The 23,926-nt window shown below is 51.3% G+C and overlaps 12 protein-coding genes across 12 annotated transcripts; 8 read left to right on the top strand and 4 right to left on the bottom strand.

Moving 5' to 3' along the window:
* Positions 1-301: 301 nt before the first annotated feature.
* AKAW2_21024S (uncharacterized protein) lies at positions 302-784 on the top strand (the record flags this gene model as incomplete). The annotated part of the gene is made up of 4 exons (XM_041685803.1): positions 302-320; positions 376-411; positions 547-662; positions 731-784. 4 exons carry the CDS (start codon positions 302-304, stop codon positions 782-784), a joined length of 225 nt encoding a protein of 74 aa, XP_041539850.1.
* Positions 785-1,069: 285 nt separating this feature from the next.
* AKAW2_21025A (SAP18 family protein) lies at positions 1,070-1,906 on the bottom strand (the record flags this gene model as incomplete). Its single annotated transcript, XM_041685804.1, has 1 exon — positions 1,070-1,906. One exon carries the CDS (start codon positions 1,904-1,906, stop codon positions 1,070-1,072), a length of 837 nt encoding a protein of 278 aa, XP_041539851.1.
* Positions 1,907-2,247: 341 nt separating this feature from the next.
* Positions 2,248-3,392, top strand: PRP18 (mRNA splicing protein PRP18; the record flags this gene model as incomplete). The annotated part of the gene is made up of 2 exons (XM_041685805.1): positions 2,248-3,146; positions 3,200-3,392. 2 exons carry the CDS (start codon positions 2,248-2,250, stop codon positions 3,390-3,392), a joined length of 1,092 nt encoding a protein of 363 aa, XP_041539852.1.
* Positions 3,393-3,792: 400 nt separating this feature from the next.
* AKAW2_21027S (uncharacterized protein) lies at positions 3,793-4,911 on the top strand (the record flags this gene model as incomplete). The annotated part of the gene is made up of 3 exons (XM_041685806.1): positions 3,793-3,853; positions 4,270-4,502; positions 4,573-4,911. 3 exons carry the CDS (start codon positions 3,793-3,795, stop codon positions 4,909-4,911), a joined length of 633 nt encoding a protein of 210 aa, XP_041539853.1.
* Positions 4,912-5,333: 422 nt separating this feature from the next.
* On the bottom strand, positions 5,334-7,069 carry AKAW2_21028A (uncharacterized protein; the record flags this gene model as incomplete). The annotated part of the gene is made up of 2 exons (XM_041685807.1): positions 5,334-6,892; positions 6,985-7,069. The coding sequence occupies 2 exons, from the start codon at positions 7,067-7,069 to the stop codon at positions 5,334-5,336; spliced, it is 1,644 nt and encodes a 547-aa protein (XP_041539854.1).
* An 884-nt stretch (positions 7,070-7,953) lies between these two features.
* On the top strand, positions 7,954-8,756 carry ARL3 (ADP-ribosylation factor family protein; the record flags this gene model as incomplete). The annotated part of the gene is made up of 2 exons (XM_041685808.1): positions 7,954-8,002; positions 8,059-8,756. 2 exons carry the CDS (start codon positions 7,954-7,956, stop codon positions 8,754-8,756), a joined length of 747 nt encoding a protein of 248 aa, XP_041539855.1.
* Positions 8,757-9,482: 726 nt separating this feature from the next.
* AKAW2_21030S (uncharacterized protein) lies at positions 9,483-10,156 on the top strand (the record flags this gene model as incomplete). Its single annotated transcript, XM_041685809.1, has 2 exons — positions 9,483-9,578; positions 9,635-10,156. 2 exons carry the CDS (start codon positions 9,483-9,485, stop codon positions 10,154-10,156), a joined length of 618 nt encoding a protein of 205 aa, XP_041539856.1.
* A 215-nt stretch (positions 10,157-10,371) lies between these two features.
* On the bottom strand, positions 10,372-12,029 carry GPI3 (phosphatidylinositol N-acetylglucosaminyltransferase subunit A/GPI3; the record flags this gene model as incomplete). The annotated part of the gene is made up of 5 exons (XM_041685810.1): positions 10,372-11,338; positions 11,388-11,776; positions 11,827-11,861; positions 11,918-11,949; positions 12,013-12,029. The coding sequence occupies 5 exons, from the start codon at positions 12,027-12,029 to the stop codon at positions 10,372-10,374; spliced, it is 1,440 nt and encodes a 479-aa protein (XP_041539857.1).
* A 340-nt stretch (positions 12,030-12,369) lies between these two features.
* On the top strand, positions 12,370-14,955 carry DBP6 (putative ATP-dependent RNA helicase DBP6; the record flags this gene model as incomplete). Its single annotated transcript, XM_041685811.1, has 1 exon — positions 12,370-14,955. One exon carries the CDS (start codon positions 12,370-12,372, stop codon positions 14,953-14,955), a length of 2,586 nt encoding a protein of 861 aa, XP_041539858.1.
* Positions 14,956-17,737: 2,782 nt separating this feature from the next.
* Positions 17,738-19,236, bottom strand: AKAW2_21033A (uncharacterized protein; the record flags this gene model as incomplete). Its single annotated transcript, XM_041685812.1, has 2 exons — positions 17,738-18,828; positions 18,900-19,236. The coding sequence occupies 2 exons, from the start codon at positions 19,234-19,236 to the stop codon at positions 17,738-17,740; spliced, it is 1,428 nt and encodes a 475-aa protein (XP_041539859.1).
* A 201-nt stretch (positions 19,237-19,437) lies between these two features.
* On the top strand, positions 19,438-21,260 carry AKAW2_21034S (uncharacterized protein; the record flags this gene model as incomplete). Its single annotated transcript, XM_041685814.1, has 5 exons — positions 19,438-19,964; positions 20,016-20,213; positions 20,263-21,027; positions 21,076-21,158; positions 21,211-21,260. 5 exons carry the CDS (start codon positions 19,438-19,440, stop codon positions 21,258-21,260), a joined length of 1,623 nt encoding a protein of 540 aa, XP_041539860.1.
* A 1,125-nt stretch (positions 21,261-22,385) lies between these two features.
* Positions 22,386-22,776, top strand: AKAW2_21035S (uncharacterized protein; the record flags this gene model as incomplete). The annotated part of the gene is made up of 2 exons (XM_041685815.1): positions 22,386-22,497; positions 22,592-22,776. 2 exons carry the CDS (start codon positions 22,386-22,388, stop codon positions 22,774-22,776), a joined length of 297 nt encoding a protein of 98 aa, XP_041539861.1.
* Positions 22,777-23,926: the final 1,150 nt, after the last annotated feature.

Genomic DNA, 23,926 nt, shown 5'->3' on the forward strand with positions numbered 1-23,926 from the left:
CGTTGTGAAGTGTAGATAAGCCAGTGTATATGTGTATGTGATTGTTGCTACTATGTACTCTGTAGAATGTTATAATACCCATCACTAATCATATACCTATAGTAATCATAGTAACATAAATAACATTACTGATATCCACTTACCTGCATACCTGCATAACGACTTAGCACAACAATATTATACACATTACTAATTATGCTACAAATCACATGACCCAACCTCAACATCATCACCACCACATCCAATACGCATATACCCCCCAGCTCGCCAGCAATAAACCAGCGCTCCCCAAACCGCAACCATGGCCGGTCCCAGCAAGTGTATGTCATTTACCTCTGATTCTCCTCAATTCCAATTGCTAACCGCTCTTTCCAGCTTTGATCCTTGATCCGGCCCTCCAGAAATACTACGGTCCGTTTGTTCCCGCCAATAAGACTTGACGCATTACATTACTCCCCTTCCCTTCAGAAACAACAATTACCTCTCAGAGAGGGTATCAGGAGGAGCACTTTCGGATGGATGACAACTGACAATTGGGTTATGTAGAACTCAACGCCAACCGCTACAAGTACTTCCGGTGGACGCCGCGCCATGCCTGGTTCTCGTTCCTCTATATGGCGCTGATTCCTGGTGCGCTGGGCTATGTCGCTTATAAGACTGATGTAAGTGATCTGGGTTATATTGTGTGAACTCTGTGGGTGAAATGGTGAACGCTAATGGCTGTGTGTAGGGTCTGTACCAGCTGCGTGGAAAGCGCAGGGGCGATACGATTGTCGAGTGGTAGATCGATTCGATCCTCTCAAATGTGGTTGGGCGGATGAAAAGCGTGATGTGATGTGATGTGATGGGTCGGGCTGGATGTGTATCTACTACTACTATTATACCGTTATTGAAGATTTTCGTTTACTATAGCAGGTTCTTTTCGTTGCTGATGGGCACAGCAGTCAATAATACAGACATATTACTAGTAGATAGTAGACAAGACATCCCTGTAGCGAACCGGGTATCCTCAACTCCTAACACTCATACATACACATACAGCATCAAAATCAATCATTCAAGCAGGCATTTAGTACGGCGCCCACCCCCTTCTCCCTCCTCTCCCTCCACCACCACCACCACCCCTCTCCTCCGGAACTCTCTCCCCCCGTCTCCAATCCCCCGGTGGAATCCTCCCTCCTCTCATCCCACCACCGCCACCTCCTCCACGATACCTCTCCCCCCTACCAGCATCCCCAGGGAACGCCCTCATCCCCCCACCCATCGCCATCCCCCGACCGGGATTAACCGGCGGCGCCACAGACCCATCCTCAAGCGGCGGCAGTACCGCACAATCGACATAATCTCCAATAACAAACCGTGCCTCCTGCAACGTCTTATCCGCATCATTGCCTTGAATCCTCAACCTCCCTCCTACTCCAGCACCACTGCCCTTCCTCTGCCCTCCTTCCTCCCCATTCGCATTCTCATCCTCATCTCCACCATTCGCAATCGCACTCTCCCTCGGTCCGATAATCACACTCCCCAAATCCTTCGCGAGATACCTCCCCCGCGCGTCGGGCCCCATTGTCGCGGCGCCTTTGGTGTCCGGGTATATGAGGCGGAAGCAGAGGCGCGTTCCCACAGGCGGGTCAGGAAGCAGACTAGGTAGCGCGGAGGTCAGGAGGTGGGAGAGTTCGCGGAGAGTGCATGATTGCCAAGTGTAGATTTGGAGGTGGGGAGGGAGTTGTTGTGGTGGTGGGGGACTGCGCGTGCGGATGGCGTTGGGGCCGCTCGTGGGGCCGCTGTAGGATGAGGAGGGGGCTGATGAGGAGAAGTCAGAGAGATGGTGGTAGTTGTTGAGTCGGTAAAAGAGCTTGAGGTGGAAGGGGGTTGTGGTTTGGCGGTCGATTGGGGGTGGTGTCATTTTGCTGCTGCTCTTCTTTGATTTTCGTTTGTTTTGGTAGTCACTGTTGTTGGTGTGGTCGGTTCCAAGAGATAGAGCGTGCGATTGTAGTGTGTAGTATAGGATGGTGGTTTATTGCATTGAAAAGAGAGAATGAACGAAGGTAGAGGATGAAGCTTGCAGCAAACAAGCTATCCCAGGCGCGGGTGTTTCTGCTGGATCTGGACGGCGGAAGTTCCGCCGCGGCAAGTTTGCCGAACACGGGTGTGTCTCTTTACCTCCGATTCACCCAACTCTATTTAACTATCTAATCGCCACAAACCAGCACTACACCTTCACTGGCATCACACTACAACGCCAAGATGGACTTCGCGTCGTTAATGTCCAAAGAAATCTCCAAAGCAAAACCTAAAGCAGATTCCCAAGACACCACCAAACCCAAATACACCCGGCGCGGCGACCTCGAAGCCGCCCGCATCGCCGCCTACAATGAAGAACAAGAGCGCCTCGCCCGCGAACGCGAAGAGCGCAACGCCCTGAAACGCAAGCTCGAAGATGAAGAAGCCGAGCGTCGTCGCGAACGGGAAGAGAAGAAGCGCAAACTGGCCGAGGAGTCGCGCAAGAAGCGCGAAGAGGAAGAAGCTGCTCGGGAACGAGAGCGCAGGAAGAGACTCGGCTTGCCGGAGCTGCCGCCTACGGAGTCTGGAGATGATAAAGAGGGTGCGGGCAAGGAAGGTGGCGAGGAGGATATACCGGAGGAGGAGCTGTTGAAGAAGTTGCGGGATATGGAGGAGCCGGCGATATTGTTTGGGGAGACGCATAAGGGCCGGCTGAGGCGGTATAGGAGGCTGTTGCAGCGGTCGTTGACACCGCAGCCGCAGCTGTCAGATGGGCCAATTCCGACGACGTTGGAGCTGGTGCCGGAGGTGGATATGAAGATTCCGGAGACGGCGCCGAAGGATCTGGAGGGGAAGAAATTCCTGTTTCGTCAGCTGGCGTCGTACTTTAACATGGTGCTGCGGGAGTGGGAGTTGGCGTTGGCGAAGCGAGATGCGTCGGTGAAGTTGAGCTTGCAGGGAAAGCAGGCGTACAATGCCATGGTGCAGTCGCGGGAGAATATGAAGCCGTTGTTTCGCAAGTTCGAGAAGGTGGATATCGATGATGGGGTGCTTGAGCATGTGGTTGAGATTGTGTCCAAGGCGCAGCAGCGGCGATATGTCGATGCTAATGATGCCTATCTGAGGTTGAGTATTGGAAAAGCGTACGTATCTTCTTTATGTTTTGAGGGTTTTGTTCCTGGCTAATGTTTCGCAGTGCTTGGCCTATTGGTGTTACCATGGTTGGTATTCACGAGCGATCCGCACGAGAGAAGCTGCATCAGAGCGATCAGCAGGCGCATATTTTGAGTGATGAGATTACGCGCAAGTACTTGCAGAGCATCAAGCGGTGCCTCAGCTTTGCGCAGACGCGGTGGCCCCCGGATGATCAGCTGCAGATCATGGGCTAGCCATGGTGCACGATAGCATTAATATATACCCATTACATGAATCAACATTAGATCACTATCTCATGTATACCTACCCAGCGGACGTGCCAGCAGGGTTCTCACACTATTAAGCGCTGCCAAGGGCGATCCCCCTTTGGCTGACTCAGGTAACCGCCGAGGCGTGGAGTGACTCGTGAATCGAGATCACACGCGAATCTAGGCCCAGACCCAGTTACATCAGCCATTAAAGATGGTCAGTTCAGGCGTTTCAGCTAGCATCCGACATCTTCTTCCAATGCGCCTCTCTGTTCTCAGACCGTCGTTTTCTGTGAACCGTAAATCTTGTCTTCAATATCGACCTATTCAGCGAGACATGATGTCCACCCTTACAAAGTCACGCCAGGTACCACTAACACAAGGTATGAGTGTAAAGAGTGACTCGGAACAGTCCTACCGTATTGAGGAGCTACTCACTCACGGGGGTAAGTCCGGTTTGCATGTATACCGAGCGAGGTACGTCTCATCTACGCGTTGACAAGATGCTCGGATCATCAGCTACCAACATTTTCCAAGCGCTCAAGGAAAGCAATACATCATGAAAAATATAATCCCAGGCGATTTTCAACATCAGGTCAACATACAGAAACAGTTATCTCAGTGTCTCAACATCCGCACAGTTGTGGATTCTGTACTAGAAACCGAAGTGTTCTTCTACCCCTTCTTAGATGGAGATTTGCTTCGCTTTAGTCAGAGGAGCCTGTCCAGAGAAACAAGGAAGAGCATTCTACGCAGCGCACTGCAGGGGCTGGTTGAGATGCATGCTAAGGATATGGTTCACAACGGCAAGCAAACCATGCATAACTGAAGTATGAAGGTCAAAGTTGCTAACTATTAACAGACATCAAACCCAACAACATCCTTATCAATTACACGGAACCTGCTGCTGCTGAGGATCAAGAGATCACCCTGATTAAGCAAGTCCAAATTTCCGACTTGGAGGATACAGTCATCGTCCCCCCGGGGAAATGGCTTCGTGGGCCTCTCTGCCGCAACGCTATCTGGCGCAGCGCCGAGAGCTGGGCGCGATCTCGTCAGGATCAAACTTCTGATGTGTTTTCTTTTGCCCTTGTGGTATGCTCGGCCATCTCGTCTCTATTTCTTGATTGTGGGACGGGCTCCCGCTTGTTAAAATCTTGCTCAGATGGTTTATATGATGGCAAATGAAATGGTCCTTCGCGTCCCTGATGAACAACTGAACGCTGAGGACTCCTGGCGTTATGTTCTTCGTCTTCACCTATCATACTTTGCCGACATAGAAGGCGTGGAGCGCTTCCTTGAGCACATAGGGGAGCAAAACCCATTCTTTGAACGCATATTAGAGCTAATCAACACATTCGGACCGGAGAATCCGAGACAACCGGTCGAAGATTGGGACTTTCTCGAACCCGAACTCAAGGATTTGGTGGCTAGGATGACTTATCTGGATCCGAGGGGGAGGATTACGGCGAGGGAGGCGCTGGAGCATACTTGGTTTAGGTGATTCTTCTGTGGGAGGGGATGAGGATGTCGGGAAGTGAAGTGGGTGTTATGGTTGCTCTGGTAGGGTAAATAGTCTAGGTGTCGAGTAGTATATAGTTCTCGGTCAGTACTAGAGTTCTGTCGCGGAAATTCATTGGATTGTGCCGCTTCTCTAATTACTTATTCGTGGGATTGAATATGAATGAGGTGGTAGCCAGGGTTGTACAATCGTGGGTGTACTTCTGTGGTGGTATGCCATGCTAGAAGACTTCTTTTAACGCAAGGACAAGCCCTCTCCAGACAAGATTCATGCAGATCAATGGACATTTGGCCAACTATACATGAGTTAACAACATATCCTCCCTTTATAAACAAAGCCAATGGAATGCTATGTACAATCATCAATCACATCTATCATCTATCATGCATCGTTCGTCATCATTCCTACCTCACGTCAAACCATCTCCAGAGCCACCTCCACAACCCGTTCGGCATAACCCTCTGCGGCCAAGTCGACGCCATGCGGTCATTATCCACAGCACGGAGCTCGCTAGGTGGCGAGATATCGTGTCCATCTATGCCACGCATGACGCCCAACGATGACTGTGGCCGAGATGTATTGTTCGATCCACTGCGGACTCGCTCCTTACCCGTGCGCGCGTCAACCAACTTCCCGGCGGCTTGGACGCAGCTACCGTACGCAAATCGGATGAGAGAGTCACCTGTGAGGCTGCCGATTATGAACACGTCTGGCGCAATCTCAATATCATCATACACTTTGCTGCGCAAGGACCGGGCGGAGATGACGGGGCTCGTGTCTGTGGTCGCATCTTGGTCGAGTACTTCATTGAGAAGCGGACGGTCGAGGTAGTCGAGGGTGCCTCGTCGGCCAGTAGCGTAGACCATCCCGCGGACGGCGCGGGTGACGGTGCTCCCGTCAGGCTGGCGGAATGTGACCAGGGCTTGACCCTCTTGCATCGCGACATCAATGATTTCCGAGTTGGGCAATCCTTCGTATATATCTTCCCATGAGCGGGTTTCCAAGAAAGGGATCGAGGTGGTGCGCCGCGGCTTCACTCGTTTCTTCGTGGGGTCTGCTGCAACCGCAGCTCGTTTCATCAGTCGATAGACTCCGGCGTATTCAGGATATGCTTGGTGGTGGCAGCCACGCAGCGGTGATGACCGCCCTTCCGGATCCCACTTGAACACATGGATTATCTTCTGATCCGCCGGTGCAGAGATGATAATATCCGCGGCAGAGAACCCAGAGCCGATCACAAGCAGCGGAGTCTGCGGAGTGGGCTGGAGCGAGGTCAAAGGCTGCAGCATTGGGCTGGGCTGCAGCACTTGAGTGAATATACCACTAGCCAGGACCAAGTGCTTGCAGTGGATGTTGTGAGAGCGAATGTAAAACCCATCATCTGTTCGTGAGATGCCGGAGATGGTCTCACTGAACCGGAACACATCATCGATCTGAACCGCCTCGGGGTACGTGCGGAAGTAGCTTGCTGTTTCTTCCCGACTGGGCCGGGTATATGCCGGAAGCTCCTTGCCCGTGATCTTCCGGTGGTGCTCAGCGAACGAATAGCCCGGGAGAGACAGCATTGACGCATAGCTGAGGGTCTGGATGTCCCAGCTGGCAGGCACGGGATTATCAGTCCACTGACCCCCTGCATGCTGAGCATTCCCGAACACCAAATGGGGAACGGCCTTTTCGGGCACGAACCGCCATTCGACATTCGTAATGGCCTCAAGCTCTTCTACATCCACGCTGGGACGCACCAGCGTGTCCAGGAGCACGTTCACGGGGAGAGCCTGCGTGGAGTACGACAGTCTCGAGGCGGCGAAATGATCCGTCAAAGCGTGCACGTCCACATGGAGCAACTCCGGGGAATCCTGGAGCTTCGCATGCAGAAGCGGGTCAGGATGAGGAGGATTGGAGGAATAAAATGGAAGATGGCCATGAAGAATATACGACAGAATCATGGCCGACGGCCCGTTCCCTGTGGGGGATCACATCAGCACGATAACACGGACCAGGGGGAGAAATCAAATGAAAATCCAGCATCTCCGTTGGCACGAAATGGCGACATACCGACGATAATGGTATCAGTCTCCAATGAAGGCATCTCTTGCGCCTTCGCCCGCCCAACCATCGTGGAGCATGCTGTTTGCGACATGCGATAGCAGGGTTCCTCTGATAAGTCCCAACCACACAGAGTAACAAATATCTACAGTAGAGCCACTACCTCCAGCTTAAGGGAGAGAACCGGAGGGCCATCGAGTGGCCGTTACATTGACAAGAAGGAGGAAAGATTAAGCTTGTAGGGAAACCATAGGAAGAGGAAGGGGGAGAGGGGATGCCGATTCCGCGAGCGGACAAGGCAGGGCCTGGGGAACGCTGACAAACTGACAAATGCAAGACCCTCAACTCGACTATGTAATCCTTACTTATTCCAGTAGGAATGGATCCAGCCAAGGGACGTGGGGGGGCGATTGCTTGCCAGCCTCCAATGATGACCGTTGCTCCGTGCCACCGGCGCATCCGGGGTCGAGAAGGTGAGAAGTTTGGCTGCCACGATTGAACCCGGCAGGCCGTGGTGAATGGACCCCGTCAATCTGGGTTCCGAGACACTTTCATTGAAAGGAAGAAGAACATTCCGAAGCGATAACGGCAGTCCCGGATAATGAATAATAATCCCAATAAATGAAGAGATCGACAATGCATGACTTTTGACGTTGCGGGGTCTTCCTGTTCCGGAAGGTAGGGCTCGGGGCCTGTATGATATCTACCCTATACCCTACCTTCCCGTTCGAGACACGGCTGACGCGTGGAACCCCAGGCAATCAATCTATCGCCATCGGCGCTGGCCCAGCGTCCTCCGTATCGAAGCGCAAAAGACAAATCCAGCAGCAGGTGGAATATCTCAAGAATCCGGCCTTCTGCTGCTGCCATGATTCTGTTACCTGAGCTGTCGTCCCGCCGGTTCTAATTGGAATTCCGAGGCTGCCTCCGCCGGAGGTTATCTGGTCTAGTCTCCGCAGTCCGTCCCTCTCCGCAATCATGTATCATCTGGCCAAGTCCCTGTATATGTACGCTACTAGCAAGGAGGGTGAGTCGATGTCTTTATCACAATCCTATCCTCGCGCGCTAATATCACGGTAATAGAATACTCCGTACTCCTCCTTGGCCTCGATAACGCCGGCAAAACCACCCTCCTGTCGCAAATCAAAGCCCTCTATCAACCCCGACCAGATGGCGCCCCCGCCCCTAACCCCGGGAAAACCGTGCCCACCGTCGGCCAAAACGTCGCGACCATCTCCTTACCGGACATGTATCTGAAGATCTGGGATGTGGGGGGACAAATTTCCATGCGGAACCTCTGGCAAAGCTACTACACTAGCTGCCATGCCATTATCTTCGTCGTCGACAGTGCCGACGTCGGTCAAGACCCAGACATCACCCGGCTTCCGAGTCGACGACCTAGCTCTGCGTCTGGTCCGTCAGGAGGCCACTCGGGCGCATTTACGGAGGAAATGGTCGGGATCAATGCGCCTGGGAGCGATTTCGGTCGGCTCGACGAGTGTCGGCAAGTGCTGGAGTCGGTCCTACAGCATGCGGATGTGGCGGGTGTACCGATTCTCGTTCTCGCCAACAAGCAAGATCGAGAGGACTCAGTGGAGGTTGTTCGTATCAAGGAGGGGTTTGTGCGCAAGGTCTTCGAAGGAGAGTCTGGAGCCGGGGTGAGGGATAGTCGCGTATTACCGGTCAGCGCGTTGATGGGATCAGGCGTGCAAGAAGCGGTGGAATGGGTGCAGACGCGAGTCAAGTGGAATAAAGAGGGACGACCACCGTTAATGAAGTGATAGACTTGGGAATGGGTCTGTCTGTTGCGAAAAATTTCGATTCTTTTTCATGTTCTTATATTGTGTTATTCGGGCTTGAGTTTGGCGTTAAGAGGCTATATGATCGGGAAGATACCTTAATTGCATTTGTTTGTTTCAACTTGGGTTTTTTTCAAGTGTCATATTTAGTGCATGTTGTACCGCAACCATGTAGACAGCCAATTCTAGATCCAGCACTAATCACAGCACAGTATACCACAAAACACTGCAAACCACCTACTACATCATACTTATCATCTTCATGGCCTAGATCAAAACAAACTGCCAATTCCATGCACCGGCATCTGTCGGAGACATCCCTAATCAACCCATACCAGATACCGCAGAGTTACACCACATCCATGGAAGCACGCGACCGAAAACCGGACTGATTGGACGCACTGAACATTCTCGATGCCAGTGCATGACGTTTATCCCAGTCCAAGCAGTGGTTCGATGAGAGTGAAGTGATGGAAAAGCATGCAAGCCATGAAGTCAACGCCGGTCACTTTGACGTCATTCCCGTGAAGCCCTAAACCGCCATCCCGGACGGTTCAGCTTGTATATATAGATGTTCGGTTACTGTCTGCTTTAATTTCTATTCAGTATCGATTGCAACAGTGTTTACTGTATAATATTATCTTATCTTGAACTGATTTTTTCTTTTCAAATTCCACCACACGATAACGTCCGCACACATTCTTCATCATGAGCCACTTCAACAACCCCGACTCTGTCGCTACAAACAAGCAGGGTGAATTCCACCCTTCGGTGAAACCTACGGGTCCTATGGAGCAAGGCGGTGTATGTATTCCATTGCAATAGTGTCCAATCATGCAAGTTGTACTGACAAAAGACAGCACCAAGTAGGAAGAAAGGTCGCTCCTAGCGACTTCGTCCCCGAATTCCGCGCCGAGACCCATCCCCCTGGTACCGCGCCCGCCAGCAGCTCCTACCAGCCTAATCCCACCGGCGAGGTTGGTGGCCAGGCACTCAACCCCAATGTCGAACGCGGCCATGGCAAGGAATCTGTCAAGACCAACGCTAGCGATACCTTGATGGGCGCTACATCGCAGGACGTGCACCGGGGTATGGGCCAGCCTATTTCGGGACAGACCAGCAACGAGCTTCGCCATGATGGACAGCATGGACGCAAGGGCCAGAGCGCGGGCTTGGAACAAGTTGGAGCTAGTCGGGGAACTACCTTTGAGAGAGATATGCCGAGCCAGCGTGGACTGGAGCGCGATGAGGCGCGCCCTGGTCAGCGCGGTGATAAGGGTGCATTGGCTGCAGAGGATCGCGTGCCAGAGTCGGCAGAGACGGCGGCCGCTGAGTGGAAGTATGAGCCTTCGACTAAGAGGGATAACTCGCATAAGCATTGAGCGTCACCACAGGCTGGACCTTAGTTGGATTTGAAGTGAACATGCTTAGAAAGGAAGTATTTTAACGGCAATGTATTAATGAACAAAATATTCCTGCGTCTATCGGTATGGGTATCGTGCTGTCTCTGTTTCATAAGCGAATCAAAATTGCAAGTCAAGAAAGAGCTTGACCTGATCATGGTGTAGAAGAGATTGTAGGTGCAGTCGGGATCATGTTATGATGCAGGCCCCAGACGGTCGCCTTTATACGTAGACCCTGGCCGTTTGTTCTCTTTTTGGTTGATCTTCTTAGGCCAGCTACGCGCAATGTCAATGTTTGCACGGGGAAACCACATCTCCAAGAAAACATAGAGTAAAAAGTCGATCACCACGCAAAGGCAGAACAGCTTGCCTGCCCACACTCCGCATCCGTAGTACCGTTTCAAACGGTCAATAAGGGCAAAGCTTCGCACCCGGTCCCGACCGGCCTCCCATCCCTGTCCGGGATAATAGCCGTAGAATTCCTCGGGGCTAATGTCCCCGGAGATGCCTTTGTAGACACGTTCCGTACGTTCGGCTACGTCCGTCCAAGAATACATCATCTTGACCTGGTCGTGGAATCGATCCGTGCGGACTTTGTTCGAACGCAATGCGGCGATGGCTTTTCCAGTGGCAAGCACGATATCATCCTCCTCCGGTTTCGCAAAAGTTGTCATGTGTTGGGGGAGCACCTCGGGAATGCCACCAACGCGTGTGCACACCACGTATAGACCACAGCTTGCAGCTTCCACAAGGACAGTACCGAACGCTTCAGTCAAACTCGGATGCAGATAAATGTGTCCCCGGATCATCACGTCACGAACTTCTTCATGTCGCACCGAGCCAAGCATTTCAACCTTGTCCTGAAGAACATTCCTTTCTAGCATCTGTTCGAGATCGATGGCCTTGGGCCCTGATCCGGCAATGATGAATCGTACATTCGGATGGGACGCAAGTATCCGGGGAATGGCGGCAATAAGAAGATCGGTTCCTTTGTTGTAGAAAAGACGGGATATGACAACAATCGTGATAATATCGTTGGGCTCCATGGGTCGCGCGATTGGCCGTGGCTCTGGGGGTCGGAAGTTCTCTGCAACTACCGCATTGGGAATGACAGACACCATCAACGGGTCTAGCGAGGCTCGAAGGACCGTGTTCTCCTTGCTATTCCTAAAGTTATTATAAGTTGAGCATAATCATGCGATTGACGTACCATGTATGACTGACACAAATAACATGGTCTACGTCACTCAAGATGAACTTGAGCAGCTTGTTGGTGAGAATTGACGCCGCATCTGCAAATCCAAACAGCGAATGGTCGGTAAAAACTGTCCGGAGGCCCATTGTCCGTGCATGAAGAATAGCTTCGTGACAAAAGCTGCTCAAGCTTGCATGGCCATGTACAATCTGAATCTGCTCACGAATCACAATATTTCGGAAGATAGGAAAGAACGAGAAGACCGTCGGCATGGTCGACTCCCGGTAAATCACGAAGAATGGGACATGGTATACTTTGAGCCCATTGGTGAGATAGCGAACGCCGGTTCGTCCTTTGTAGGCATGAGTTATGATGATGACTTTATGGCCGCGATCGATAAGCTTCTATAGAGCGATAAGCGTTGGCTGGAGCGAACGAGGTCTGGTAATCTTACGGTCGATAGCTGATATATGTGACTTTCAATTCCGCCTGGGTTCATCAGTAGCTGATCATCAAAGGAACAACAGAATGAGAGACCAACTGACCTGGCTGGGGGAAGAAAAAGTCACTGACCATACTGTGGACCGGTGATCAGTAGGCCAACCTTGATAGATCGCTCGAAACGCAAGCAGACACTCACGCAATGTTGTATGTCATAATGGCAGTCGGTAGACTCTGAGCTACCCAGATAACACCTTCATCAATGGCCTTGAGAGGGCCGTTTCTAGCATATCCATGTTAGGACCTGACCAGCGTCAGGGGATGAGCAGATGGCCGTCGATCGAAGCTGCGGCGATGGAGAGACGCGATGAAGCCCGGATTGGTCCAGACCCGGGCGGCGGTGGGGGCGGTGGGGAGGTTCTGCCGGGAAAAGATTCCCCGCTGGAAAAGAAATATTGATGCTTAATCTTCGGAGCTGCTCTGGCAACACCGACCCAGTGCTACATTCCCCTTTCCCTTGTCTACCTCGCGCTGACCCTGCGCTACCGCCGCGATCATGGCCGGTGATCGCTCTGCATCTCACGATCCTGCCCGCACAAGCTCAGGAACTCCGTCGAGCGCCAAGAAGTCTCACAAAAGAAAGAGAGATCTCGATGGCTCCGCCACCGCTATATCCACTCCCACCCCGACGAAGAAATCCAAGAAGAATCAGGGTTCTCCATCCAACGATACACCAGTCAAGGAAAGCCGGAAGAAGAAAAAGCACTCAGGAGCTGCAAGCCGAAGTGCTGTTCAAGAGACATCGCCCCAGAAAAAGAGTGCTCTCTCGCCGGTCGGCGGCCAAACGACTACTTCAAACCAAGACGACAGCCTCACTAAGAAAAAGAAGAAGAAATCGAAGGATGGAAAACGGAAAAGCGGAACAATTAGCGATGCAGCTGAGGAAGATGTCGATATGAAGGATGCAGACGACATTGAAGAGGCCAAAGAGGAAGAAGCTAAAGGGACGAAGAAAAGCCGAAAGACTTCTGACCCTGCGACGACAGAGGATGACGACGACAAACCTACGAAGAACAAATTCGCCGGCATCTTGTCCAAGTTTGAGAGGTCGAAGAAAGCGCGGGAACTGGAAAAGACAAAAGAAAGCATGAAGGATGAAGATTCCACTGAGCTAACGACAGCGGAGCCAGTTGTAGCACAAGGTCTGGAGCCGTTACCACAACCAGAAGCAGCGCCTGAGCAGGATGAGATGCCAACCTACTCTTCGTTGCCGCCATGGCTGGCCAATCCCCTCCGTGCATCCGCTCAGGAACGACGCAAATTCGCCGATTTGGGAATCGACTCTAGCCTTCTCCGAGTTCTGGAAGACAATGGCTACCATGAAGCATTTGCCGTGCAGTCAACCGTCATCCCTCTCCTGCTGCAAGGACCAACGAACCATCCGGGAGATCTTTGCATCTCCGCCGCCACTGGTTCAGGAAAAACTTTGTCCTACGTCCTACCATTGGTCACAGCGTTGAAGCCGCTTCCTGCGCCTAGGTTACGAGGACTCATCGTGGTGCCTACTCGGGAGCTGGTGAAGCAGGCCAGAGAAGCCTGTGAGCTCTGTGCCGCTGGATCCGGCCTCCGCGTCGCGTCTGCAGTTGGAAACGTTGCGATCAAAGACGAGCAGCGGTCGTTGATGCGCGTCGATCAGGTTTATGGCCCTGCGACGTTCAAGCTTCGTCAAAACGTGCAACTGACAGGCGATGACTGGACGAACTTCAATTTGCAGGACTACATCTCAGAAGCCGGTGATCTAAGTGAGTCTCTGCCAGGCTACGTTCACCGGTCAGAACCTAATGTCGACATCTTGATCTGTACTCCCGGTCGTCTGGTCGACCATCTTCGTTATACCAAGGGGTTCACCTTGAAAAATCTCGACTGGCTCGTCATTGATGAGGCAGATCGACTACTGAATGAAAGTTTCCAGGAATGGGTGGACGTCGTGATGACCTCCCTGGACGCCCGGAAAGCCCCTGGTGCATTCGGGTTTAGCGGGAACTTTCTGTCTGAGCTTGGCTTGCCGATCCAGAGCAAGGAGCCACGGAAAATCGTTTTGAGTGCCACCATGACTAGAGATGTGACGAAGCTTAACTCTCTACGTCTTGCCAACCCCAAGTTAGTTGTCATCGGCGCGGATGCCGCCGCAACGGATGATGAGAGCGGTGGCATTGCACCTTCAGACGAACAGTTTACGCTCCCGCCTACCCTGAAGGAACATACCGTATCGGTTGGAGATGGGTCGCAGAAGCCGCTGTATCTCCTGCGCCTCCTGCTGTCCCACATCAAGATTGAGACTAAGAGTGTCAAGCCTTCTGTGCACGACACTTCTGACTCTGATGATTCGGATTCCGACGAGTCAAGCTCTGGATCAGATTCCGATGACGCGTCGGACGTGTCTAGCTCTGATGATTCAGATTCCGACTCAGACTCGGACTCGGACTCTGATACCAGTTCTGAATCGTCTTCAGACTCCGAGGATACCTCGGACGAGTCGAGCGACGAGTCAGAGTCATCTGACAGCGACTCTGAATCAGAAGACGAAAAGCCGGACCGACAAAGGCCATCGCAGACTACAGTTCTGGTGTTCACGAAATCGTCTGAATCCGCATCACGACTGGCTCGACTGTTGGCACTCCTCGAACCCTCCCTCTCCGACCGCATTGGCACGATTATTAAATCGAACAAGTCGTCTGCTTCACGCAAGACTCTCACAGCTTACCGCCGGGGCAAGATATCTGTGATTATTGCAACGGATCGGGCCTCGCGTGGTCTGGACCTACGGTCACTGACACATGTTGTCAACTACGATGTGCCAGCTAGCATCACTACCTACGTGCACCGGGTCGGTCGTACAGCTCGTGCTGGCCAGGAAGGATCGGCGTGGACGCTTGTGGCACACCGAGAGGGCAAGTGGTTCGCAAGCCAGATCGCCAAGGGGTCGGATGGGAAGATCACTCGATCGACCAAGGTAGGAAAGGTGCAATTCAAATTGGATAATATGAAGGAGGTCAAGGCACGCTATGCATCTGCCTTGGACTTGCTCGAGAAGGAAGTGAAAACGGGTGGGACCAAAGCCTCCAAGCCTAGTGCACAATGACATTGATGTTAGGTAGTCTCGGACGAGTGTATATAGTTAGGCCGAATACATGCAGACCAGTCTGGTGACCCTTTCTGTTTCGAAGAGTGGCCCGGGCTGAATATATAACTATCAAACCCCCCCCGCAGATCACGCTCAACAGCTATTCCCAACAGTTTTGTGCTGTATCAGATTATCAGTAACCATATCACTGTTCGTGTTGAGGTGCCGGGCTCAGCCGAGCGTGTCAGGTACAGTCCATCTCATTATTGGACTCGCCGTTCTTCTCTCCTTTTCTCAGCTCCTCGTTCGTATCGTGGCCAAGTATTACCATCCAGTTGCCGTTGACTTGTCTTTGCTTTGTTGTATGTCAAGAGGTATGCTGGTACAATATATATAATTACTCGTGCGGTGCTCTTGAGTGAATACTAACTCATATATTTATGGCATGAGCTGATCCTTCTACTACATTTACTAGGCAGCAGAACATCCTACCAGCGTCCGTGCCGTTTCCCCAATATGATGGTCAAATCCTCCTCATGTCACTAGTTTATATATATGCCCACCCGCGCCGCTCAAATCGCTGCACCAGACAACCGGTGCTGTGGAAGATACATTCACCCAGGTCGCAACGTCTTCCATGATCGTCCTGGTCCGAGCTGCTCCCTCAGGGCCGTAGCAATCCGTCTCCCATAAAAACTACGCACATCGGATGTGTTACTAGATTCCTGAGAGGTGGTGGTTGCCCATCTGACCTGCCTTCCGGAACCACAGTGTTATCGACGGTCCTACGCAAATTACAAATGAGAATGGGGTGTTGACAAAGAGCTGTACAGGATTCGTCGGGACGGGTCGAATATGGGAATGAAGGACTGGCAGGAAGAGCACTCCCACTGACAACAGTCGATACGTATTCCCGAATTGATGGCTGCCTACTCCAACTGAATACATCTGTGCGCACCTCGGCCTGGTCATCTGGACGGCGAGCAGAATAGACAGAAGCTCAGCAAGGAACACACTCAGCAATAGTTCCGGTCGCGTCGCCAATGAGTTCGACCACCTGGGAGAGAAGCAGCTCAGAGTCTGAGCCTTTTTCGCACAAGGTATGTTACGCGCTCGCACGGACTCATTCGCACTACTGTCTACACTTTACATAGACCCTAGTCCCAGCAGCAGCTCAGTTGAAACTACGTTTGGAAATGGGCTGCAGGGAAATGGACAATCCCCATTGTGCGCAAGCAATAACGCCATTTTGGGCTATGTGATAGTCCCGGAAGAACTCCAGCAACTCGTGACCGTCCACTTTGAACGCTTTAACTTCAAGGAAGTCGATCGCAGAGTCAATATTTTGCACTATTAGCATGCTATCATCTACGAGGGGTTTCAGGCGCGGAAAAGGAAACAGAAAGTAAGAAAAAAAGGGGGGAGAGAGAGAGAGGAAAGGAGGGGGGACCTATTCCAGATCAACTGTTGTGGTTGCAGATCGGATAGACAGTACACCCAACTGTCCTACTATCTCCTGACTTACGGACATGCCGCTCAAAAATTGAAGGTCAGCGATGTAGCAGAGCGGGGAGGTGAATTTGAGCAGCAATCGCGACTCTTCCCACTGCTTCCCATCGGCTGCGATGCCTACGCAGCACTTCACCACAGATTGCCAGGTTCGGAGGAGTATCCAATATTACGAAGGCGAAGTTGCATATAGTTCAGCAGACGGCGCTCGAGCGTGGTGGCGACCGTCTTGCGGAGAGCGTCGGGGCTTAGCCCAGGGTCTAGATGGCTCTCCTGTGGTGGTGGAAGGCACCTGTGATGGTCTGATACCTGTCAGATGTGTTGCCCTGCAAGGGGAACCGGGCCTACAGTGTAACGGCAAGGCGAATTTTCCCATCACTACAGCAAAAGAAAGGGGGAAGCACGCTGTCAGTACTCAAAATGCATGTGACGAACCAAAAAGAAAGGCAAAACCAAAAGCAAAGAATCGGTGCCACAAGTAGAGGGAGCATCATGACTATGTGATTCAGAGACCCTCACTACTTTTCCGAATTTCCCGCTATTGACTTATTGGGTTTTACTAACCTCCACTGCCTTGCAGGCCTTCTTGCGGAGTATTTTTCGGCGTGGATTTAGCCCGCGCCTTCAAGCTTATCGAAGCGCATAGCTTACAGCAGTGATCGACCACCTGCAGAAGGATCACGACGAGAGGCGTCACAATGCAAGTAGGGCGAAAACGCCAGGAAAATCAGGAAATTGCCGCGCTCATCGGCGGCACCGGCTTATACTATTGTGCTTGGGCCTCCTATTACGCTTTTAGGAACCGTTTTCCGGTTGTTTATGGTAATTCGGGTCGTGAAAGGGGAATCCCTGGCTTGCAGACTACTGTGCGTGGCATACAATAACGCAAGAACAGCCTGATTCCCCACTGGGTTAACGCTGCCGAAGATTATAGTATCCGCACGTTGACATCCTGGAAAAGACCAATAGGCGGTAGCTGGCGCTCGATAGCGCAAATGCTAAGTTGTTTCTTTTTCGGAACTTTACCCAATCTGCAGCCAGAGACTGCACTCGAAGAAGCAAATTGCAGGGGTCTCATTACTATGACAGTTTCATCAGACAGGATCAGAATCACAACACATCAAATTACTGAGTTATGCTAATTAAATTGATTATACGAGTCTATTTCCGACCGGTTTCAAACTATAAGCACTATCATTCCAAAGATTCCAGCAGTGAAGACCCGCTAAGCTCGTCAAGCTCCTGTTCAATATCCACCAACAATTCCCATACTATTTAGTTTCAATAGCGATCATCGGCCCAGCAGGTCGACCAATCGATGCACTGGAAGTTTGTCCTGATGGATCGCGTCGATCACCCGGCTTGTCTCCTCCGCCGTGAACAGGCCCTCCATGTTTCGCTCAAACTTGGCACGCACCTTGGGCAAAGTATCTTCGTGCATCGGATGCCCGATCGGGTATTCGACGACTACTTCGTCTAATTGCTCCCCGTTGGTCAGAAAGACGGTGAGTCCGCTGGCCGCCGCCTTTTTGTGGTGGTAGCCGTAGGTGAACTGCGGGTCTTCGGCCATATGGATCCGCTGGCGAAGGGCCTCAACACGCGGGTCATGGGCCCACACGCTCGAATCGTGGTAGTCGTCTGCTTCGATGATCGCGTTCTTCAACAGCACGACCGACACCATGTACCGCATGCAGTGATCGCGGTCGGCCGCATTGGTGAGCGGGCCTTGCTTGTCGATGATGCGGACAGCCGCTTCATGCGTGCGGATATCGATGCGACTGATTTCAGTAGCGGGATCGATCCCTCTGCTGGCCATGGTCTCGGCCAGCGACATGGCTGCCTGAACTGCAGAGATGCCGTGGCCCTCTGCAGTGATGAGTTTGAAGAACACTTCCTCCATCACCCGTGTCTTGAAGGGCCGTGGCAGCTGCAGCTCCTTACCCCCAAAGCTGACAGCCAGAAAACCCCATTCTGGCTCAGTTAGCGCGCTAGGGATGCCTGGCTGGCCGGCGCGAGCTAGTAGGCACAAGTGTACAGCACGCATGGCGGCGTCTCCAGCGGCCCAGCCCTTGCGTGGCCCCGCATTGGGACTTTGACGGAAGATGCGCAGAGGGTGGCCATCAGCCCACGCATGGGAGAGAGCGACGGCGGCTTGTTTCTCCGTCAGACCCATCAGCCAAGCGACAACAGCTGTGGAGGCGATTTTCACAAGTAGCGTATGATCCAGCCCCACCTTGTTGAAGGCATTGCGGACCTGGTAGCAGCCTTGAATCTCGTAGGCTTTGATCATCGCGATCAGAACCGTCCGGACGGTCAGTGGCTGGCTGGTGGCGCCTGTACGACTGAGCCAATCTGTGACCGCCAGGATGGCGCCCAGGTTATCTGTTCGTCGATCGGTTAGCCCTATATCCAACCAAGCTTCAGGGAGCGCAGATCCCGCAGACGGGCCTTACCAGATGGGTGGCCCCATTCGGCACCAGGGTATGCATCATTGTGATCCAGAAAGCGAATCAAGGTTGCCATGTCAAAGGCACCCTTGACTGGATCGAGCTGGTGGCAGGTGCCCGGCAGCTTGAACCCATAAGGAGCGACCAGACCTGGTGTGTATGGGCCGATCAGAGCGCGACACTCGGGGCTTTGTTGAAGAGTCTCCAGAGCGCAACCAAGAGCATCCATGAGAGCATAGCGGGCCCGCAGGATAGCGAGGTCGCTTCTTACTTCGTAGTGGTAGACATACTCGACTAGGCGAGTTATCATTTCGTCATACTGTCGATCGGAAGTGGAAGACATGGTTTTCGGAGTGTGCACGGAAAGACTTAGGAGTAGATAGGATTTGGAAGAAATGTTTGGATTGGCTCAGAAAGCGACGAGAGTGATGGCGAACGAAACAGACCGCAAAGGGAACCGCCCTTTTATGCTCCGTCGGGCAGACCGTGTCAGCCAGATGCCTTTAGATCGCCGGTGATAGTCTCTGCGGGCTGTCACTAGTCGATGGACCAAAGCTTGACAGACTATCTCGGCGTATCCATTCGTCCTTTTGAACTATTCCGTCCGAGACTGGATGGTCTCGGACAGATGGCTGCTGCCACGCCAGACGAGGTACAAATATGTGCTTCAGAGCCAGACAAATCCCAACAGAATCAGGACAGAAGCAGCGACAATCCTTCGCAGACTCATCGCATCCCCTTCTACATCATGGCATACACACTGGCATCTTGGCTGGGCCGCCTCTTCGATGCAGGCAAGAGCCTGCTGCCCTTGCAAGGCAACTACATCAATGCCCTACTGGAGCAGGAACTGCCTGGTGAACGTGAAGGCACATTGACAGTGCGGGATAACCGGACGGGATCGAAGTATACGATTCCCATCGTGCGCAACTCAGTACCGGCCATGGGATTCCGTCAGATCTGCGTCGACCGTGCAGGAAAGAGCCCACGACAGCAATTCGAGGATGGGCTCCGGTTGATTGATCCAGGGTACCGCAACACAGCTGTTAAGATGTCTAGCATCACGTACATGTATGCTTACCTTTTGTCCCCTGGTCATCTTTGTCTTACTAACTGAGGTAGCAATGGCAACGAGGGCGTCATTCTGTACCGGGGCCACCCCCTGGCTTCGCTCATCGGAAAGAGCTACGAGGAGATTACCCACCTTCTCATCTGGGGCTCGCTACCCACGCCCGAGGAGCGTCTGCGCTTCCAGCGGCGAATTGCCGAGGCGATGATGGTGGTGCCCGAGAACGTAAAGCAGCTTGTGGCCACTTTTCCGTAAGTCCGCCCCTTATCTTCGCTATGCATGCTGCTAACCTTGAAGCAGACGCAACACTCCTCCTATGGTCATTCTCTGCGCGGTCTTGACGGGCTATCTGGCAGATCAACCCGAGCTCATTCCCGCCCATGCAGGTGCCAACCTGTACAACCGACGCCCAGAAATGGTCGATGAGCAGATCATCCGCACCCTAGCTGTCACGGCGATAGCCGGGTCAATAGCCCACTGCCACATGAAGGGAGAGGAGCTCCGCGCAGCCGACCCGAACCTGAGCTACATCGAGAACATCCTTTGGATGGGCCGGTATGTGGATAACAACGCGGCAATCACACGGGAGAAGGCAGCAGAGATCTTGACGAAGGCGTGGTCGCTGTATGCGGATCATGAGATGACCAACTCGACATCGGCTTTCCTTCACGTCTCGTCCTCCCTGGCCGACCCACTTTCGGCGATGGCTGCATGCTGCATGTCTGGCTACGGACTATTGCACGGAGGTGCCATCGACGCGGCATACCGAGGAATGCGGGAGATTGGTGGACCGGAGAATGTGCCCAAGTTGATCGAGAAGGTGATCAACAAGGAGTGCCGGTTATCTGGATATGGCCATCGGATCTACAAGCAGGTGGACCCTAGGGCGAAGTACGTGCGCGAGATGCTGGACGAACTGACACGGGATCGCGACATCCGCGAGATGGACCCTGTGCTCCAGGTGGCCATGGAGATCGATCGGATTGCGAGCACACACGAGTACTTTGTCAAGCGCAACCTGCAGGCAAATGCGGACTTGTACGGAAGTTTCGTGTACACGGCACTGTAAGTATTCCCCACATATTCCAAGAGGATGTCTACTAATCCATGCAGGGGTATTGACTCGCAATTTGCGACGGTGCTGGCAGCCACTGCACGGGTGTCGGGTGTGATGGCACACTGGAAGGAGCAGACTGGTAAGTTTTCGTCACTTCCCTTCTTGCGAAGAAGAGAAACTAACGAATGTAGAACGCGCACCGGATTTGTGGCGGCCACTGCAGGTGTACGTGCCGAACTAGAGATAGGGTTTAAGGATGGAATTGTACAGAATGGGTCATCATAGGAGTCTATTGTTTTCGGGTCTGGGTCTTGGTTACTCCATAGTTTGCGCTATATTCTTTAGTTAATATATTCAACAATATTTCTTGATTATTATCTACAATATCCATGGTGTCATACGAAGAGTCGTATTTTTGTGCATAATGGGTGCCTGCGATGATTATCACAATGATAACTGATTTGTGTAATTTATAGTGGTATGTCAATACTTTGTGTTGCCCTATATTATATACTATATATTTAATTCCGCCTTCTAAATATAATTATATTGTCAACTAAAATGATACATATGAAGTATATAATCATAAAACTTTATATAACCATCAATATAAAAGTATTAATGCTTTGTAATATAACATATGAATATAGATTTCTTAATCAGAAATTTTATATATTTTATTATTTAGGTAGAATAATCCTGATCTTACTATACCAGGAAGGTAGGATTATTAGCATATACATTGGGGCAACGCAAACTTTTGGAATACCACTGTAACTACTATGTATCATCTATCCAGTATCCATATTTCAGCTGGAAATCGGGGCTGAGGCCGGAGATGCCGACCAATCTGGTCCAATGTCCAATTATATCTAATTTTTAGATTCTCTATCATAATTCATGAACTCTGGGTAGCGAGACTAATTTAGTAGACCGGGACCGACCATCCAATCCCGTGGCTGCACACGCGGAAGTTATTTCCGATGCCACTTTCTCAATCTGTGCATGCTTTTCTCAGTCCAAATCTATTGATCTCGTGCATCTCAAAGGTCACCATGGAGTGTTCTCGGTGGCCAATACTTCTAAGTGCCAAGCCTGCGAACCATACACTATCATTGTAGGCGCCACACTACTGCGCGACGATGTTGGATTATCACCGTCGTAGGAATCAAAAAGCTGAGAGTTACTATGACCGCTACTAAAACCCCTCAGTCTAAGTAGCATCCTCTAGTACGACTCCGAGGTCTAATTAAAGTCACACTCCCCCTTTCCTCTCGACCTCCATCACTGAACCCACCATCTCCTCATCTTACTATCGTCCACCTCTTCATAAGCATATCCAGTATCCATCCAACCAAAACCAACCATGAAGCTCCTCCCCACCCTCGTTGCCGGTGCCCTGGCCCTTACCACCTCTGTTCAGGCTGCCAACTGCAATGCTGGCCTGAACTACTGCGCCAATATTCTGAAAAGTATCGGTACGTGTGCTCCCATAGCATTTTACCTTCACCTGAAGATATCAAGCATATTGTTCAACATCGGAGTCTGACTTTCACCATTGAATTTCTTTAGATTTAAAGTACATTAACTTGATGACTGCCGCCATTGCGGAGAAATATACCGAGTTCAATTCGGCTATTGCCCACCCGATGTACTACCTGTGGCACTGCAATGCCGATGGATCCGTCAGTATTGTGGAAAAATGTACTTGGGGCTGCGAGGATGCAGGTCCTGGAAATAGTGATTACTGCTCATGACAGCAGTAGATATAGTATGAAATGATGCAGTGTTTTTTTGTGGCAGGGGGGTTTTGATCTGGTCGTGTGGGTTTGTGGTAAGGGTTAACATGTATTGCTTGTGTTATTTACATAGGAGTGTTATGGAGCTTTAGATTGTTGAAGACATATAGTTTGATGTTGAATTAGGTTTTTATTTCTAATGTAAGTATCTGTGAAGAGGGTAGTCCGCATTATATGCCCGTGTTTGTCAATGGCAGATGAACGAGGGTGGTACGTAGTTGCCTATACTGAGAGTTCTACGGTCTTCTTCAATCTCTGTATCCGATTTGACACCTTGTTTACAGGGCCTACCAAATCTCGAAACCCTAAAATTCGCTAATATCCTACTGCTATGGCATCTTGTTCAATCCAGTCAGCAGGTGGATTAGCTCTTCACAACACAATCGATTGTGTAATTATCAGACCATGTAGGTCAGGGGTATATCATGTCCGTCTAGTATTGACCGGACAGAAACCACCACCAGAATCCATCACATTTCTTTTGTCTCCAGCTCCACAAAAATCAAAGGAATACATCTGCGCCCTTAATTAAATCCACTAAACGCCTTGATAGCCGTCTGCATTGATAGTGTTATCTCGTGTCGAGGCATTCATGTAGGCTAGTCACGTGCTGCGCTCAGACTGCCCACAAAGCACCTCTTCTAGTTGCTTTGTTTTGCTCTCCTACATAACTCAATTCAACTTATTCTTTTACTTTTATTTATTTATTTATTTATTTTTACTTTTATTATTACTTTTATTACTACTTCTGTAGAGCGCTCCTTAAGAGATTATAAGCCTAGTCTTTAAGGCGCTCCACGTTGAATAAGTGATAGAATCCATTATATAAGCGATTCCTCTTCAATTTGGGTCATTTAATGGCTGTTGGCGCGTGTTTCTGCGTGTGAAGCAATTCCATTAAGGCGTCGTTGGAGGGTTGTACGAGAGATATTATAGACGCGCGCTGCTTCGCGAATATTGCAGATTTTCTATTTTTCTAAAGCAGAGATAGCAAGTAGGATTCGTTCCTCTTTCTCAGCGAGATTGCTTTAATTTTGACGCGCTTTTGGAGGCATGGTGGATGGTTGAATTGAGTAGAGTAATAAAACGCGTCGATTTTTGAAGAGGT

Source organism: Aspergillus luchuensis, chromosome 2 (assembly GCF_016861625.1).
Source record: "Aspergillus luchuensis IFO 4308 DNA, chromosome 2, nearly complete sequence".
Lineage (NCBI taxonomy): Eukaryota > Fungi > Ascomycota > Eurotiomycetes > Eurotiales > Aspergillaceae > Aspergillus > Aspergillus luchuensis.